At 35.7% G+C, this 16,161-nt stretch overlaps 1 protein-coding gene across 9 annotated transcripts in view; it reads left to right on the plus strand.

Moving 5' to 3' along the window:
• The window catches only part of LARP4 (La ribonucleoprotein 4), a 60,408-nt gene that overhangs the window by 25,499 nt on the left and 18,748 nt on the right, over positions 1-16,161 (plus strand). For all 9 annotated transcript variants that reach the window (XM_069489763.1, XM_069489758.1, XM_069489759.1 and 6 more), the window contains 5 exons: positions 1,732-1,807; positions 3,719-3,855; positions 5,353-5,456; positions 8,584-8,694; positions 9,450-9,503. In XM_069489763.1, the coding sequence (XP_069345864.1) occupies positions 1,732-1,807; positions 3,719-3,855; positions 5,353-5,456; positions 8,584-8,694; positions 9,450-9,503 (482 nt within the window). The remainder of the gene's footprint in view (positions 1-1,731; positions 1,808-3,718; positions 3,856-5,352; positions 5,457-8,583; positions 8,695-9,449; positions 9,504-16,161) is intronic.

Here is a 16,161-nt window from a genome sequence, read left to right on the forward strand (position 1 = left end):
ACAAACCCTGACTATGTATTTTATTTTTCTAATATGTACAGGATCTCTCTGGAAAATAATTGTAATACAGAGTAGTAGGTATTTGTATTTCTGCTTTTAAGTAGCTGTGTGACTTCAGGCAAGGTAGATGAGCTTTTGTCGTCAGTTACCTTGTAATATATATTTGTGGGGGTTTTTTGTTTTTTGGTTTTTTTTTGAGATAGCGTGTCGCTTTGTTGCCCTGGCTAGAGTGAGTGCCGTGACATCAGCCTAGCTCACAGCAACCTCAAACTCCTGAGCTTAAGCAATCCTACTGCCTCAGCCTCCCGAGTAGCTGGGACTACAGGCATGCGCCATCATGCCCGGCTAATTTTTTCTATATAGATTTTTAGTTGGCCATGTAATTTCTTTCTATTTTTAGTAGAGACGGGGTCTCGCTCTTGCTCAGGCTGGTCTCAAACTCCTGACCTCTATAGCGATCCACCCGCCTCAGCCTCCCAGAGTGCTAGGATTACAGGCGTGAGCCACCGCGCCTGGCCGGGTTTTTTGTTGTTGTTTTTATTTGTTTATTTTGAGACAGAGTCTCACTCTGTTACCCAGGCCAGAGTGCCGTAGCGTCAGCCTCACTCACAGCAACCTCAAACTCCTGGGCTCAAGTGATCCTTCTGCCTCAGCCTCTCGAGTAACTGGGACTACCGGCATGCGCCACCATGCCTGGCTAATTTTTTCTACATATATATATTTTTAGTTTTCCAGCTAATCTCTTCCTGTTTTTAGTAGAGACGGGCTCTCGCTCTTGCTCAGGCTGGTCTCGAACTCCTGAGCTCAAACAATCCACCCACCTCGCCCTCCCAGAGTGCTAGGATTACAGGCGTGAGCCACCGCGCCTGGCCTAATTTTTTCTATTTTTAGTAGAGGCAGGGTCTCCTTCCTGCTCAGGCTCGTCTCCAACTCCTGAGCTCAGGCGATCCTCCCGCCTTGGCCTCCCAGAGTGCTAGGATTACAGGCATGAGCCACCATGCCTGGCTATCACTAAGGGTTTTTAAGAAGAGGACACATTATACGCTTTTTTAGTCTGTAATGTTTTGTGTAAGATTCTAATAAGAGAGTGATGGTTTTCCAGGCTTGAGTCCTGAAAAAAGGCTCATGTTCTGGGTTTAAACAACAGAAAATATAGAAGGCTGTTAGAGAGTTGATCTGATCTTTTGGATGTTTAATGCTTTAAACATGCTTAAGAGGAGGGTATTGTGTTCTAAAATCAAAGAATGAAGAGAAAAGAGTATTAAAAGAGAGAAATTTAAGGAGTGTGACTAACCTCAGATATACTACCAATAAAAGAGATATGGTTGTATAAATATATTTCACTTGGTTTAGCTACTTCCTGTCTTCAAATTTAGATTACTATTACTTTTGTTCCTTGAGTTTTCATTAAAGGAATAAGTAGTTATCACATTTTTAAAGTGTGTAGGGCCATGTTTTACAATATGGTAGCCAAGTGCTTTTGGTATTAATGGTGCTTTGTTAATTTCTTGATAATATAACCCTTAAACTAATATGAAATCTATCTGAAGAAAGATAGGCTGAAAGAAATTAGACTTTGAACTATCCAAATTTTAAAAATAAAAAAAAATAAGTTTTGTGGTGGATTTTAGTTTGTGTATACTTTATGACTTCTGAGTACAATAATAGTAAGGTTCACCACCTATGGTAACTTGGTATTAACTTTGTTCCTTTCTTGTTTTCTACCATCAGGAGAAAGCAATTCACCAATTTCTACAGAAGACCTAAAAGAATGTCTGAAGAAACAATTAGAATTTTGTTTCTCACGGTACATAGTCATTTTTTTATTAATATTTCCTCTTTGTTGAGTTTGTTTAATAGATATAAAATACCTGTTAAATAAAATGAAAGAATGATGGTTATTTCCTTTTTTTTTTTTAAATAAGAGACAGAGTCCCACTCTGTTGCCCAGGCTAGATTACAAGCATGAGCCACTGTGCCTGGCCCAGAATACACTTTGACTCAAGTTTAATTGATCTTTATTCTAAATACCTCCCATTTCTTCCCTCCTCTTTATTATTTGCCCTTATATTCTGGTATATAAAGTATATTTTCATCCCAGGATGAAAGCAAGAGCCTCCTGGCTTTCTTTTCTCTAATCAGTTGTGCCTATGATAAAATTCACTTTCTTTAATAGTTATTTTAAACCTTACCTACTAACTGGATCAATTGTGGGTGTACTTATATCATCTGAGGCTTTTTTTTCTGAATGAGTTTTTTCTTTTGATTCTCTGTCATAATTTTTTGCCTTTTTGTATATCTTATAAATTTTGATCATATGCTATACATTACATATAAAAAGAATCACAGGCTGGGCGTGGTAGCATGCGCCTGTAGTCCCAGCTAGCTACTTTGGAGGCTGAGGCGGGAGGATCGCTACAGCTCAGGAGTTTGAAGTTGCAGTGAGCTATAATGACGCCACTGTACTTTACCTGGAGCGACAGTGTAAAGCTCTGTCTGAAAAGGAAAAAAAAAAAGCAGCATAGACGCTTCAGGTGGCATAATTTTTCCCTATATACAGAATTTGAGCTTTTTTTTGTTAGGCAGATAGAGTGAAATGTTGATTGCTCCAATCTAGTCTGGAATTGAACTGGGTCAGGGCCGAGCAATCATTTTAATTAGACTCCGTCTACCTCTGAACTATCTCTGTTCCTATACATGGCCCTCTCAGACTTTTGATTTAGAGCTTGGCAATTTTTTATCACCTTAATCCTAAAACACCAAAGAGATTTATATCTGTTCTTCAGAGGTTTGAGACTGGCTCTTTAGCCTCTTAGCTCATAGAGCTTCGAAATCTGACTAATGTCTTGTGGGGAAGACTTGTGTTTGTTGCAGTATTTCTCCTTCCACTGTGACTTAATCATAAGACCACACAGATTTTATTTACTCTGCCATTTCAGCCTGGCTCCCAATCTCCCATCTTCCTCCTTAGAACTCAGGAAACATGGTATGGGGAAAATCAGCCATATGTTGGGGGCACCTGCATGCCCACCTATTTTTTTTTTTATATTTTTTCTTTTTTTCTTTTTTTTTTTTTTTTAATAGAGACAGGGTCTCGCTATGTTGCTCAGGCTGGTCCTGAACTTATGCGCTGATGCGATTCTCCCAGCTCAGCTTCCCAAAGTGCTAGGATTACAGGCATTAGTTACTATGCCTGGCCTCCTGCTTCTTTTTTTTTCATGTACTTGAATCTTAATTTTAAATATATGTTTTAAATTACAGAAGTCAAACATACTTATAAAAATGCAAACATTTAGAAATTGAAAATCCTTCATGAGCCAATTTACGGATAAATTACAGTTTTTGTAATTTGCATATTTTAACATCAGGAGTCAAGTGTTTATAAAATAGAACTACATTATATGTAGTATTTTGGTAACATACAATTCAATATTAGGCCTCTTTTGATATCGGTATAATTTCATAAAATCTCTCATCCAGAACTTCTGGACCAGTTGTGTTTGGGGATTTAGAAACTATAAAAGTTGATACTATCTGATCTATATATACTATGTTGGTATCTTTTAAATTTAACTTTTCAAAGTTCACTGTGTTATTTCTGATAGCATAATTTTGTTTTCCTAGACTTAGTGACAAACATGAATAAGGTACCTCTTTTTAGGTGCTTTTAAAGAATTGCTTGTTTTATAGGACTATTGCTTTTCTTTATTACTTTCAGAGAAAATTTGTCAAAGGATCTTTACTTGATATCTCAAATGGATAGTGATCAGTTCGTCCCAATTTGGACAGTTGCCAACATGGAAGAAATAAAAAAGCTGACCACAGACCCTGATCTAATTCTTGAAGTGTTGAGATGTATGTAAAAATACCTTTTAGCTTATTTTTAAATTTTTAAAAATTAAATATTATTTTCATTTCTGATTATACAAGAAATTGTTTTTAATTGTCCTCCCCATCCCCGCTTTTTTGCTGTTTTGTTCCAGTAAGTTATTTTTACTAATTTTGCATGTGTGTGCACGTACACGGTTTCTATATCAATTCCACACCTTGATGTCCACATAGCAATTATAAGCAATTAAATGTCATTTTTCTGGGCTATTAGAAAGCTGTGTATCTTTATCAGACCCTTTAAAGCAATCTATTTCAAACTTTTGAACCTAAGAAGTACATTTTACATCACAGCACAATGTACACAGTATACCTATAAACAAATGTCAGTTACATAGTTAACACTAAATATTTGTAATGAATTTGTTTCTTTTGTTCTAAACTGATTTTATAACCTGTAGTTTGACAAACACTAAAGTTTGGTAAAGAATTTATATTTCTTGATTGAGATGATAAGACTTTTTAGTGTAGTTTGTGTCTTGTATCAATGTTTCTTATAGACTTCTCTGAAGTGTTTTTTTAACTACTCAACTGAATAAAGGCAGATCTTCACTTTTATATGAAACATGTTGATAATGTGTAAAAGTTAAATATAGCAAGTCTAGTAATAGACTAATATGGAAATAGAGGATTTCCATTCCTAGAAGGTTATTAACATTTATGGAATTTCTAATTGGTTTGTACAGACATCATTTCTTAAAATGACACAGTCTTGTCTACATAAAAAATTGGCAGAGACAGACAGTTCCCCACTTGTTTAGACTGGAACCTAACACTTACACCCAAGCCTTCACCCTTACCTGCTTCTTTTATTCTCTCTGTTTACCTTCCCAGAGAGGTGTGGCATATTACCTCCCTGAAGGGACTAGAAATAAAAGTTTTGACAATGTATGTGGTACTGTCTTTATTTACTATTTCCTCAAAATCAGCATCTAAAAGATGGCTCCTGGGTCTCTGTAATAGTAAGATTAAATATGTTGAAATCAAGAACAGCTTATAATTTGTGTATAGTTCTTGATTTAAGGTCTTCTTAGACTTCAGTTTTAAGGAGAATGTCCTCACATATCAGAGTTCATTACATTCCCCAGAATAGTGTTTGGCTAATGCAAGTAGGTTGATTTCTGTTAACACCCATTTATTACCCCTTGAGGAAGAATTTCCTGTATTTGTCTGGTTATATATGTGTTGTATGCTCCCCGAAGGCTTCTTTTCAGTCTCAACAGTGTCAAAGTCACAGAGTGGGTACTCTAAATAATTGTTCAATGAATAACTTTTGTCAGTGTTCTTTATATAAAAATCTCAAAAATTTTTTTATCATAACTATAACTTTGATTCTATAACTTAATTTCTTAGGATATTAACTTAGCCTTTGCTGATTTATTCAGTTGGAAATTAAACAGTTTTTTAATGTCATTATTAGTATCATGAATTGTCACTCTTGTGAGACTCTTTTTTAAATTTCAGCCTCTCCCATGGTACAAGTTGATGAGAAGGGTGAGAAAGTGAGACCAAGTCATAAGCGTTGTATTGTGATCCTTAGAGAGATTCCTGAAACAACACCAATAGAGGTAAATGATTAATCATTGTTAAAGTTAAAGGTTCTTTAAATTGGAGGAGGTACACAAGCAAAGTATAGGCAGTGTGCTTATATCAATCCCTGTGTCTAGGGTAAATATTAATGTGTTTTGTTAATTCTGAAGTACTACAATGATACAGAGGGAAGAAACGATACTATTGATTCTGAATTTACTGATTTGACCGAATGGCAATTAAAATATAAATAGGCTATTTTGGGAACTTTAGGATTCAGCTGTAAGTATGAATGAGAAAGAATTTTGAGTAAGGATTAATGAGGCAGGACTAACCCTATTGGTTAGCAAAATATAAAACAAATTTATGGTCGTAAAGGTGGTATGGGAACAGGAATAAGAATTAATACTTGAATGAGGCCAGGCGCAGTGGTTCATGCCTGTAATCCTAGCACTCTGGGAGGCCGAGGTGGGTGGATTGCTCAAGGTCAGGAGTTCGAGACCAGCCTGAGCAAGAGTGAGACGCTGTCTCTACTAAAAACAGAAAGAAATTATCTGGCCAACTAAAAACATGGATAGAAAAAATTAGCCGGGCATGGTGGCGCATGCCTGTAGTCCCAGCTACTCGGGAGGCTGAGGCAGTAGGATTGCTTAAGCTGAGGAGTTTGAGGTTGCTGTGAGCTAGGCCGACGCCACGGCACTCACTCTAGCCTGGGCAACAAAGCGAGACTCTGTCTCAAAAAAAAAAAAAAAAAAAATACTTTAATGAAACAGTATAGTCAATTTAATGATCAGGTTCTAGCATGTATTGCATACTTTACAGTTATTTAAAATCAAAGGTTTATGTTTTACAGATGAAGTAACTGAGCCTTAGAAAGATTAGGTAACTTGCCCAAGGGTACTTGGGCTGTTAAATGAGAGTCTAGATTTGAACTTGATTTCTCTGATTCCAAAGCCCATGTTTCTTAACCATTGTGCCACAGAACTTCATGCTAAGTTGCCACGTTAAGGCATTATAAATTAAAGAAAGCTAGAGGCTGGTGGTGGTGGTTTATGCCTGTAATCCTAGCACTTTGGGAGGTCGAGGCTAGAAGATAGATTGCGTGAGCCTAGGAGTTCAAGACCAGCCTGCACAATATATTGAGACTCTGTCTCTACAAAAAGTAGAAAAATGAGTCAGATGTGGTGGTGGTGGTGATGTGTACCTGTAGTCCCAGCTACTAGGGAGGCTGAGATAGGAGGATGGCTTAAGCCCAGAATCTGAGGTTGCAGTGAGATATGATGATGCCACTACACTCTAGCCCAGGCAACAGAGCGAAACCCTGTCTCAAAACAGAAACAAAAAAATAAAATAAAGAAGATAAGCATTAATCAGTAACTGATTTATTATAATTTATTTGCCATTTAGAAAAGAATTTTTAAACCTTTGCTACATAAAAAAAAATTGATACCTTAATAGTTAGTTAAATCTATTTGCCCAAAGTCATTCAGCATCAAGTCTCTAGAATGAATATTTTCTAAACTTTTCGGAGCAGTGAGAGAGTTAGAAAAGAAATTGTCATAGGTCTTTGATTTTGAACTACATGTCAGTAGTAATATCTTGAAAGGAAAATTGCAGAATGGAAAGAATATCTATATTAAGAAACAGTGTCAAGGATATGAGCCTAAACTCTAGAGCCAGAATGTCTGAGTTTAAATTCCAGCTTTTTAACTTACTAACTTTATGACTTTGCTTCTTAACTTCTCTTGCCTCAGTTTTCCTATCTGTTGAATGGGATAGTGGTAATGAGTAAGTCATAGGAATGCTGTGAGAATTATGTGAGTTAATATATAAAGAGCATAAGGCAGTACCTGGCACATAAAACACTAAGGCCTAGCCATTATCATTTTTATAGTTAATATAATTCACATCTGAATACATAAAGAGTTTATACACATGAAAAACATGATGAAGGCAGCAACATAATGTTCATTTTTTGAAAAGTAAAGGAAGTGCTGATAACTAAAATAGCTAGAGAAAGTCAACCTAGGCATTAATCATTGAAATTCATATTAAAATGAGGGGTGAAGTGTTGGAGTGATGACCTTTAAGGTTTCTGTCAGGTGGAATGAAGTTTTTGTTACTCTAAATCCAAACTTGTAAATCTCTGAACTTAACTGATTCGATAGAATGATAAAGGCTGAAAATGGGGATTTTATTAAGAATTAGGGAATTCATTATATATTTTAAGGGAATTAGAAATATTTGGAGAATATATATGCATTTTTGAAAGTAGAGATCAATTGGCGACAACCTGATAATAGTTCTCCCAAAATGTAATTCTGGACTGGATAGTAATTTTTTTAACTGAATTTGGTGATACTTTACCACTTTCACAAAAGTCACAGTGTAGCTGGTTTCCCACTTACTTATTTCAAGCAGTATTTGAGGCAATACCATTTCATTGCAAGTACGAACATTCTATTTTTAAAGTTCTGTATTTTGAGGGAATTAGAATACAGGCTAGTAGTCTTCACTATGATGTTGATTTTCCAATCAGCTTTGTATTTGTCTTTTTTTTAAATTGATACCTAATGATGTTTTGTTATTTTGTGGCACAGTTTAACCAAATAAGATTCTTTAAGTATTTGGGAAATGCTGGTTATTAAATTTCTTCTGAGTCTAGGTAATTATCTTTTTCTGAATCCATATATCTGTTTGTGTTCCTGTTTACTTTATATCAATTATGAAAAAGAGGATATATTTACACAGAATTCATGTTTGTGACTCTAATATAGACAGAACATCTGGATTAAGTGAGAATGCATGAAAATTCTTATTGCCTAGAAAAATGTTAATAAGGATATAACTATAACTTTTTTTTTTAATGGTGGGCCAGGCAGGGAAAGGACTGGGGATATTTTACTGTGACCTGGAGTGAAATGCATCTGTTTTGCTGGTCACAAAATAAATCATGCCTAAATCATATACAAAATATATACTATAACTATGTTTTTGTTTCATAACATAATCTCTCTTCACTAGAAAAATGGTCGAACAGTGTAAACAATTAACAAATGAAGTGATAAAAAGGACCAAAAAACATGAAGAGAGATGCTCAACCTTACTAGTAAACAAAAGTAAATACCAATTATGTATTAGAGTTAATACAGTTTTCTCTTTTAGGAAGTGAAAGCTTTGTTCAAAAATGAAAACTGCCCCAAAGTGATAAGCTGTGAGTTTGCACACAATAGCAACTGGTATATCACTTTCCAGTCAGACACAGATGCACAGCAGGTGAGAAGAAAACTTTTCTTCTGATACAAGTCGTGTTGGTAAAATAAATAGTGGTATATTTAAATTGAGAAAATGTGTGTTACACTAATGTTTATTATGACTAGTGAGCACCATGGTCACATTTTTGCTTTTGGTTTTCGATTGGTTTCTTTTTTGATCATCTTCCTAAAATTTTTTCGGTTTCAATTTAAGAACAGTTTGTTTTCTGTCAGAAAAAATGAATACACAATTTTAAAATTAACCCGGGGATTGCAAACCATGTACTTAATAGTTAAGTGTTTTTAATACATAGTAGGTCCATAGCAAACAAAAATTCTTGGAATTTTGACTTAATGGGTTTACTTTTCCTTGTTATGTCCTACTTAAAGAGAAATAATATTCATATCTATCATAGGAACATTTTAAAATAACTCACTAATTTTTATTCTTTTTTAAAAAATTCTTTATCTTAGAAGGTTGCCTGGTTGAATCATTTAAAATTGTTACCTAGTGATATTTTGGGTTTGTTTTGAATGTTATACATTTTGTCTGCAGTAATTCCTAATATAGGTCTTTTACAATAAATGTGGACTGTGGCTGAGAAGGTCCTAAATTTTTACTGCTTCATTCCTTATCACCTACACAATAGAATCACTTTCAGAATTTTTGGTTTAGTTTAGAAACCGTTGCTAATACCAAACCCCATTAATTGAGTGAAGATGTCTTTAATGAAATGTTTGAATGCTAATGAAAGTTCCTTTCTGCTTTGTTAACAGGCTTTTAAATATTTAAGAGAAGAAGTTAAAACATTTCAGGGCAAGCCAATCATGGTAAGAAATAATTGTAAATAGAGAAAGGACATTGTGAAACCAGAAAGTTTTTTTGGTTGTTTGAGAATTTAAAAAATACAGATGATATTTTATGAAAACCCATGATGATTTTTAAATTTTTATGACTTTTATTATGTGCTACTACAGAAAATTAGTTGATAAGGTGTTAAAATAATTTGTATACAGCAATTTTTTCCAAAGACATAACTTCAAACAGTACAAAGTTTTAGTTAGATGCTGATTTACAACATAAAATGATTCCAGATCTCCAAATGATTGATAGTAATAATTTTTTAGTAACAGAGATGAAAAACATTCTCAGTACTTTCAACCTCATCTCATTTAACTGCATTACCACATTAATATCCAACCATTTGGGGACCTAGGCATCATCATTGATGATATTTGCTCACTATCTTTTACATGTCTAATCTGTTCTTGGGTCCTACGAAATTTGCCTTCAAAACTCCTTTCTCTCATTAGTGTCACTGTTTAGGCTTGAACAGTTGGAGTGGCCTCTTAACTCCTATGCCGACAACTCCTGCCCCCCCCTTAACAGTCCGTTTTCCACATTGCTACCAGAGCTTCCATTCTAAAATATAATTCTAAATTTGCACTTATTTGACCTGGTCCTCTTTCTCTATGTGATACAATTTTCATCATCATTTATAAATATAATACACTGTACTTACTAACTCATCTCTGTGTTGAACTCTTGCTATGTATCTGTTTCTGTTTTAAAGCATTTTACCTAATGAGATTTTCTCTTTTCTCCATTTTACTAGTGAGGATAATAAGGCATAAGAGTAACCTACCCAGTTTCACACACTAGTAACTGGAAGAACCAGGATAAGAGTAACTTAAATTTAGTAAGAGGTTGCATGTCAGGTACTATTCAAAGACTTTGACATATTTAAATCTCATTACTGTGTAGTAGATGATATCAGTTTCTATATTACAGATGAGGCTATTTGCTAGTTGTCATTCTACTTCCTCTGCCTGTGATGCTCTTCTCCCTATCATCACCTTTCCCTGCTTTAGGGCAATAAAAGTAGTCTCCTAAGTTTTCTAATAGCTTTAAAGTTTTAGAGCATTTCAGATTTAGGTTTTAGGTGCATCTGGAATTAATTTGATGTGTAGTATAAGACAGAGATCTAATTCCATTTTCCATATATGGAAAGACTGGTAGTCGCCACACTTAATTTGTTGCCTGATCTATTCTTCCACAATTTGTGCATGTTTTATCTATGAGATCTGTTTCAGGTTATTTAATCTCTCTCTACTTCCCTGAACTTCCAGTATCACTGTTTTAATTACCATAGATTTACAATATCTTACTTTTCTTGAAAATGCAAGTTCTTTTTCCTCCTTGTTCTTATTTTTTAGGATTGTCTTGGCTATTCTTAGACCTGTACTTTTTCATATGTATTTGAATTTTATTTTTATTTTTTTGCCATATAATGTGCTTTTGGTGAGATCATATGAATTTTAGAATGTTTATCTCGTTCCAACAAACAACCAAAGACCACCCACATTGGAATTAATGGAATTGTATTTAATTTATTGGTTAAATTGAGAACAGTTGGCAGTTTTACTCTACATTATTCATTATTGTGGTAACATTATTATATATTTCAGTATTCAAGTCTGTGGTGTTTTATAATTACCCCCTTAAAATAAATTTGGTTGTTGTTTGTTCTTGGTATCTCAGGGTTTTTGTTTTGGTTTTTTTTAATGTTATTGTCTGCAGCAACCTTGAACTCATTTTTCTGGCCGAGTCTTTTGGGTTATCAGCATAAAAGAGCATATCATCTGCAAATAATCACTATTTTGATCATTCCTTCTACTTCCCATTTCTTATTGCTTTTGCTAGATCTCAGGAATAGTGGTAAAAGCAAGAATTTCATTATAAGATTTTTTTTTTCTCTGCCGTATTTTTTTTCTTTATGGTTCTTTTGGTTAACCATCACATAACGGTGTTCTTTCCAGGAAATTCATGTTAACTTTTATACCATTCATTAAAACCAAATGATCTAACACCTGGAAAGATGGGTATAGGGTCTGGGAATCCCATATTCCAGGCCTGATGATACTTTCAGCTACTAGCTCTTGGATCTTGAGCATGTCAAGCCAACCTCTAAGGTTCTGGTCTGTTTCTTTGTAGTGTGCGTTCTCTAAAGTTCTGTGATTCAGAAGTGATGAGCTTGGATAAAAAGGGCATTAAGTGGATAATGGTTGTCCACCTGTTTCCTCATTTGTTGATGATTTCATTAAGAGACAGTGTTTCATTCTGTGTTTTTTTTGTTTGTTTGTTTGGTTGGTTGGTTTATATTTTATTTTATTTTATTTTATTTTTTTGAGACACAGTCTCACTCTGTTGCCTGGGCTATAGTGCCGTGGCATCAGCCTACCTCACAGCAACCTCAAACTCCTAGGCTCAAGCAATCCTACAGCCTCAGCCTTCTAAGTAGCTGGGACTACAGGTATGCACCACCATGCCCGGCTAATTTTTTCTATATATATTTTTAGTCGTCTAGCTAGTTTCTTTCTATTTTTTTAATAAAGGTGGGTCTTGCTCTTGCTCAGGCTGTTCTCGAACTCCTGAGTTCAAATGATCCACCCACTTCAGCCTCTCAAAATGCTAGGATTACAGGCGTGAACCACCACGCCTGGCCCATTCTGTTTTAATTATGCTTTCTATGCCTATATGTTTATAACTGGTATCAGATCCCTTCAACTAAAGAACCTCTTTTAGTGTTTCTTACAGTGCCTGTCAGACATGAATTCTACTAGTTTTTCCTTATCTTAAAACGTCTGATATTTCACGCTCATTTTTGATGGGTGTTTTCCGTGGTTATGCAATTCTGGGATGACAGCTAAAAATTTTTTCTGTCCTTTTAAGATACTGTTCTGGACTTTCTTATTTCTGGTTAGATGTTTGCCATCATTCACATTGTTGTTCCCCTGTATGTGATGTGTCCTTTTTCTTTGTCTACTGTCAGTGTGTTTTGTTTTATCTTCGGTTTTTAGTAGATTGACTAGTGTGTCTAGTATAGTTTTATTTATTTTGTTTGTGATGTGCTAAACTTCTTGGATCTGCAGATTATTTTTCACCAAGTTTGGGGAATTTTCAATTACTAGTTTTCAAAAAAATTTTCTGCCCCATCTTTTCCCTTTGTCTTTTGAGACTCCAATTTCATATATGTTAGATTGGTGTCACTGAACTGCTGTTCATTTTTCTTCAGTCTGTGCTTTTATTCTCCAGATTGGATAATTGCTTTGGATTTGGGTTCACCTTCAAGTTGATCAGCCTTTTCTTGTGCTATCTCCAATCTGCTGATAGGACTGTCCAGTGAATTTTTTATTTCAGATGCTATATTCTAGAGTTTCCTTTTTTTTTTTTGAAAATATTTTCCCCTTTCTGCTGAAAGATCCCTTTAGATTCAGCTCTCCCTATTGTCATGAATATATTTATCATAGCTGGATTAAAATCTTTTTCTGTAATCCAATATCTAGGTCATCTTGGATTCTTTCTTTGGCTGTTATTATGGACTACAGTTTTAAAATAATACTGTTTTTGGTTTTATTGGATTATTGAGTATGAAATGTCCAATTTCCTTAAGTACTAAGTTTGACAATTGGTATCTCTGACATTTCACTTTGACACTTCATGTTTTATTTTTATTGTGAAGGTATATCCTCAATCTTTCAAAGGCACGGTTTGGCTTGTGGTATCTTTCAAATTTTTTTTTAGAGCAATTTTTGGGAAACCATGGATAAGTCAAAAATTCGTGTTATTTTTGGATATGAGTTCCATCGTGGAACCAATGCAGTGCAGACAGTTCGAAATATCAGCAAAGTGTGTGGGAAGGATGTGGCTAATGAATGCACAATACATAGATGGTTTGAGAAGTTCTGTTCTGGTGATTTTAGTCTTCAAAATGAGCCATGTTGGCAACCTGAGACCAACATGGATAATGATGAGCTGCAAGCTGTAGTGGAAGTGAACCCATCTCAACCTACACATGAATTAGCAGCAAGGTTTGAAAGTTACTATTCCACTAATATTGGACCATTTGAAACAAATGTGCAAGGTAAAGAAGTTTGATAGATGGGTTCTGGGTGAATTAAACAAGTATCAGGCCGGGCAAGGTGGCTCACACCTGTAATATAGCACTCTGGGAGGCCGAGGCGGGCGGATTGTTTGAGCTCAGGAGTTTGAGAACAGCCTGAGCAAGAGTGAGACCTGGTCTCTCCTAAAAATAGAAAGAAATTATATGGACGGCTAAAAATATATATAGAAAAAATTAGCCGGGCATGGTGGTGCATGCCTGTAGTCCCAGCTACTTGGGAGGCTGAGGCAGTAGGATTGCTTGAGCCCAGGAGTTAGAGGTTGCTGTGAGCTAGGCTGACACCATGGCACTCTAGCCCAGGCAACAGAGTGAGACTCTGTCTCAAAAAAAAAACAACAACAAAAAAACAAGTATCAGAAGAGAAATCATCTCCAAGCTTGTCTTTCATTTGTTGTCACAATATAAATGCAAACCATTTCTACACCAAATTTTTTTTTTTCTGAAACAGAGTCCTCTGTCACCCAGGCTAGAGAGCAGTGGTGTTGTCATAGCTCACTGAGGCTCAAACTATCCTCTTGCTTTAGCCTCCTGAGTAGCTGAGGCTACAGGTGTGTGCCACCACACCCAGCTAATTTTTTATGTTTTCAGTAGAGACAGGGTCTCGCTGTTGCTCAGGCTGGTCTCTAACTCCTGAGTTCAAACAGTTCTCCTGCCTTGGTCTCCCAGACTGCTAGGATTACAGGCATGAGCCACCACTCTAGGCCTCCATGCCATATTATTATGGGTGATGAAAAATGGATTCTTTTCGTCAATTGCAAGCGTTCAGCACAATGGTTAGATTAAGATGAAGTGCCAAAACACAGTCCAAAACCGAATAATCATCAAAAAAAGCTGATGGTGTGTGTTTGGTGGTCTAGCACTGGTATTATCCACTACAGCTTCTTGAAACCTGGTCTGTTGGTTACAACGGATGTCTACTGCAACCAATTAGACGAAATGATGAAGATGCTTGTGATTAAGCAGCCAACATTGGTCAATAAAGACAGGCCAATCCTCTTGCAAGACAATGCTCGACCACATGTCCCATAAACAATGCTGCTCAACTACAGCAGCTGGGTTTGGATACTCTCTGTCATCCACTGTATTCACCAGACCTTGCACCAGCTGACTACCACTTCTTCCAGGCTTTGGACCGCTTTTTGCAAGGAAAAATATTTAATTCTCAACAAGCTGTAGAAAACGCCTTTCTCGAATTCATCGCAGCTTGCTCTCCAGGCTTTGCTGCAGGCATAATAAGCTACAGATGACAAAACTGTGCCAATAGTTTAGGCGCATACTTTAATTATACTGCTTCTTGTTTGAGATATAATGAACTACACTTTTGATTCACAACTGGACATTTCGTATTTAATGACCTAATAGTATCTCATGGGATATTTTTAAGATTAAACTATAGTGTGTGATATTGCTTAGGTAAAAGCAATAGCCATTATTATTTTTTAGTTCATGTTAAAGTTAAGTTTTACATTTGGCCATAATTGATTATTATTGTTTCATTGATTGCAATTTTGGGGATAGAGGAGGGTTTTGGCTTATAGCTGTGAAGGATCATAAAACATATCTTTCATTAATTTATTGAAATGATACTTTTATGCTTTCACATGCATTATTTTATTTGATATTCCCAGCAACTTGGTGTGGCTTTTGATTCTTAATCTAACCCTCTTATATCTTCATATTTTACAGGTTGAGCATCCCAAATCCAAAATTCAAAATACTCTAAAATTTGAAACTTTTTGAGCACTGACATAATGCTGAAAGAATAAGGTCATTAGAGCTTTTTGGATTTTTGGATTTGAGATGCTCAACTGGTAAGTTTAATGCAAATATTCTGAAATCTGAAAAACTAATGGTCCCAAGCATTTTGGATAAGGTATACTCAGCTAATAGTTATATTACAAAAGTTGGCAAACTTTTTTTTAAAGGGCCAGATAGTGAATATTATAGACTTTGCTGGCCGTATAATCTATGTTGCAGCAACTTGTTAGGGCACAAGCCAGCCACAGGCAATACATAAATGAATGGCCTGATTTATAAACATATCAATGTTAGAGCATTTTTTTTCCTTCCTTTTCAAAAAAAGGAAGAAATTTTTTTTTTCTTTTTTTATGAGGGTGGGGGCTTGTGGGGAGGGGTGCTCAGTTTCCTTTTTTTTTTTTTTTGGTTGAGACAGCTCTGTCACCTTGGGTAGAGTGCAGTGCTGTCATCATAGCTCACTGCAACCTCAAACTCCTGGGCTGAAGCAATCCTTCTGCCTCAGCCTCTCAAATAGCTGAGACTACAGATGCACCCAACACCCGGCTGATGTTTTTCTTTTTGGTATGGATGGGGTCTCAACTCACTCTTGGTCAGGCTGATCTCGAACTCCTGGCCTCAAGCGATCCTCCCACCTCGGCCTCCCAGAGCGCTAGCTGCGCCTGGCCTCCCCAGCTTTTTTTAATGAATGTTGCACAACCATCACCACCATTTATCTTCAGAACTCTTTGTCTTATAAAACTATACCTGTTACCCAATTTTAAAAATTA

The sequence above is a fragment of the Eulemur rufifrons genome, chromosome 16, assembly GCF_041146395.1.
Source record: "Eulemur rufifrons isolate Redbay chromosome 16, OSU_ERuf_1, whole genome shotgun sequence".
In the NCBI taxonomy this organism is placed as follows: Eukaryota; Metazoa; Chordata; class Mammalia; order Primates; family Lemuridae; genus Eulemur; species Eulemur rufifrons.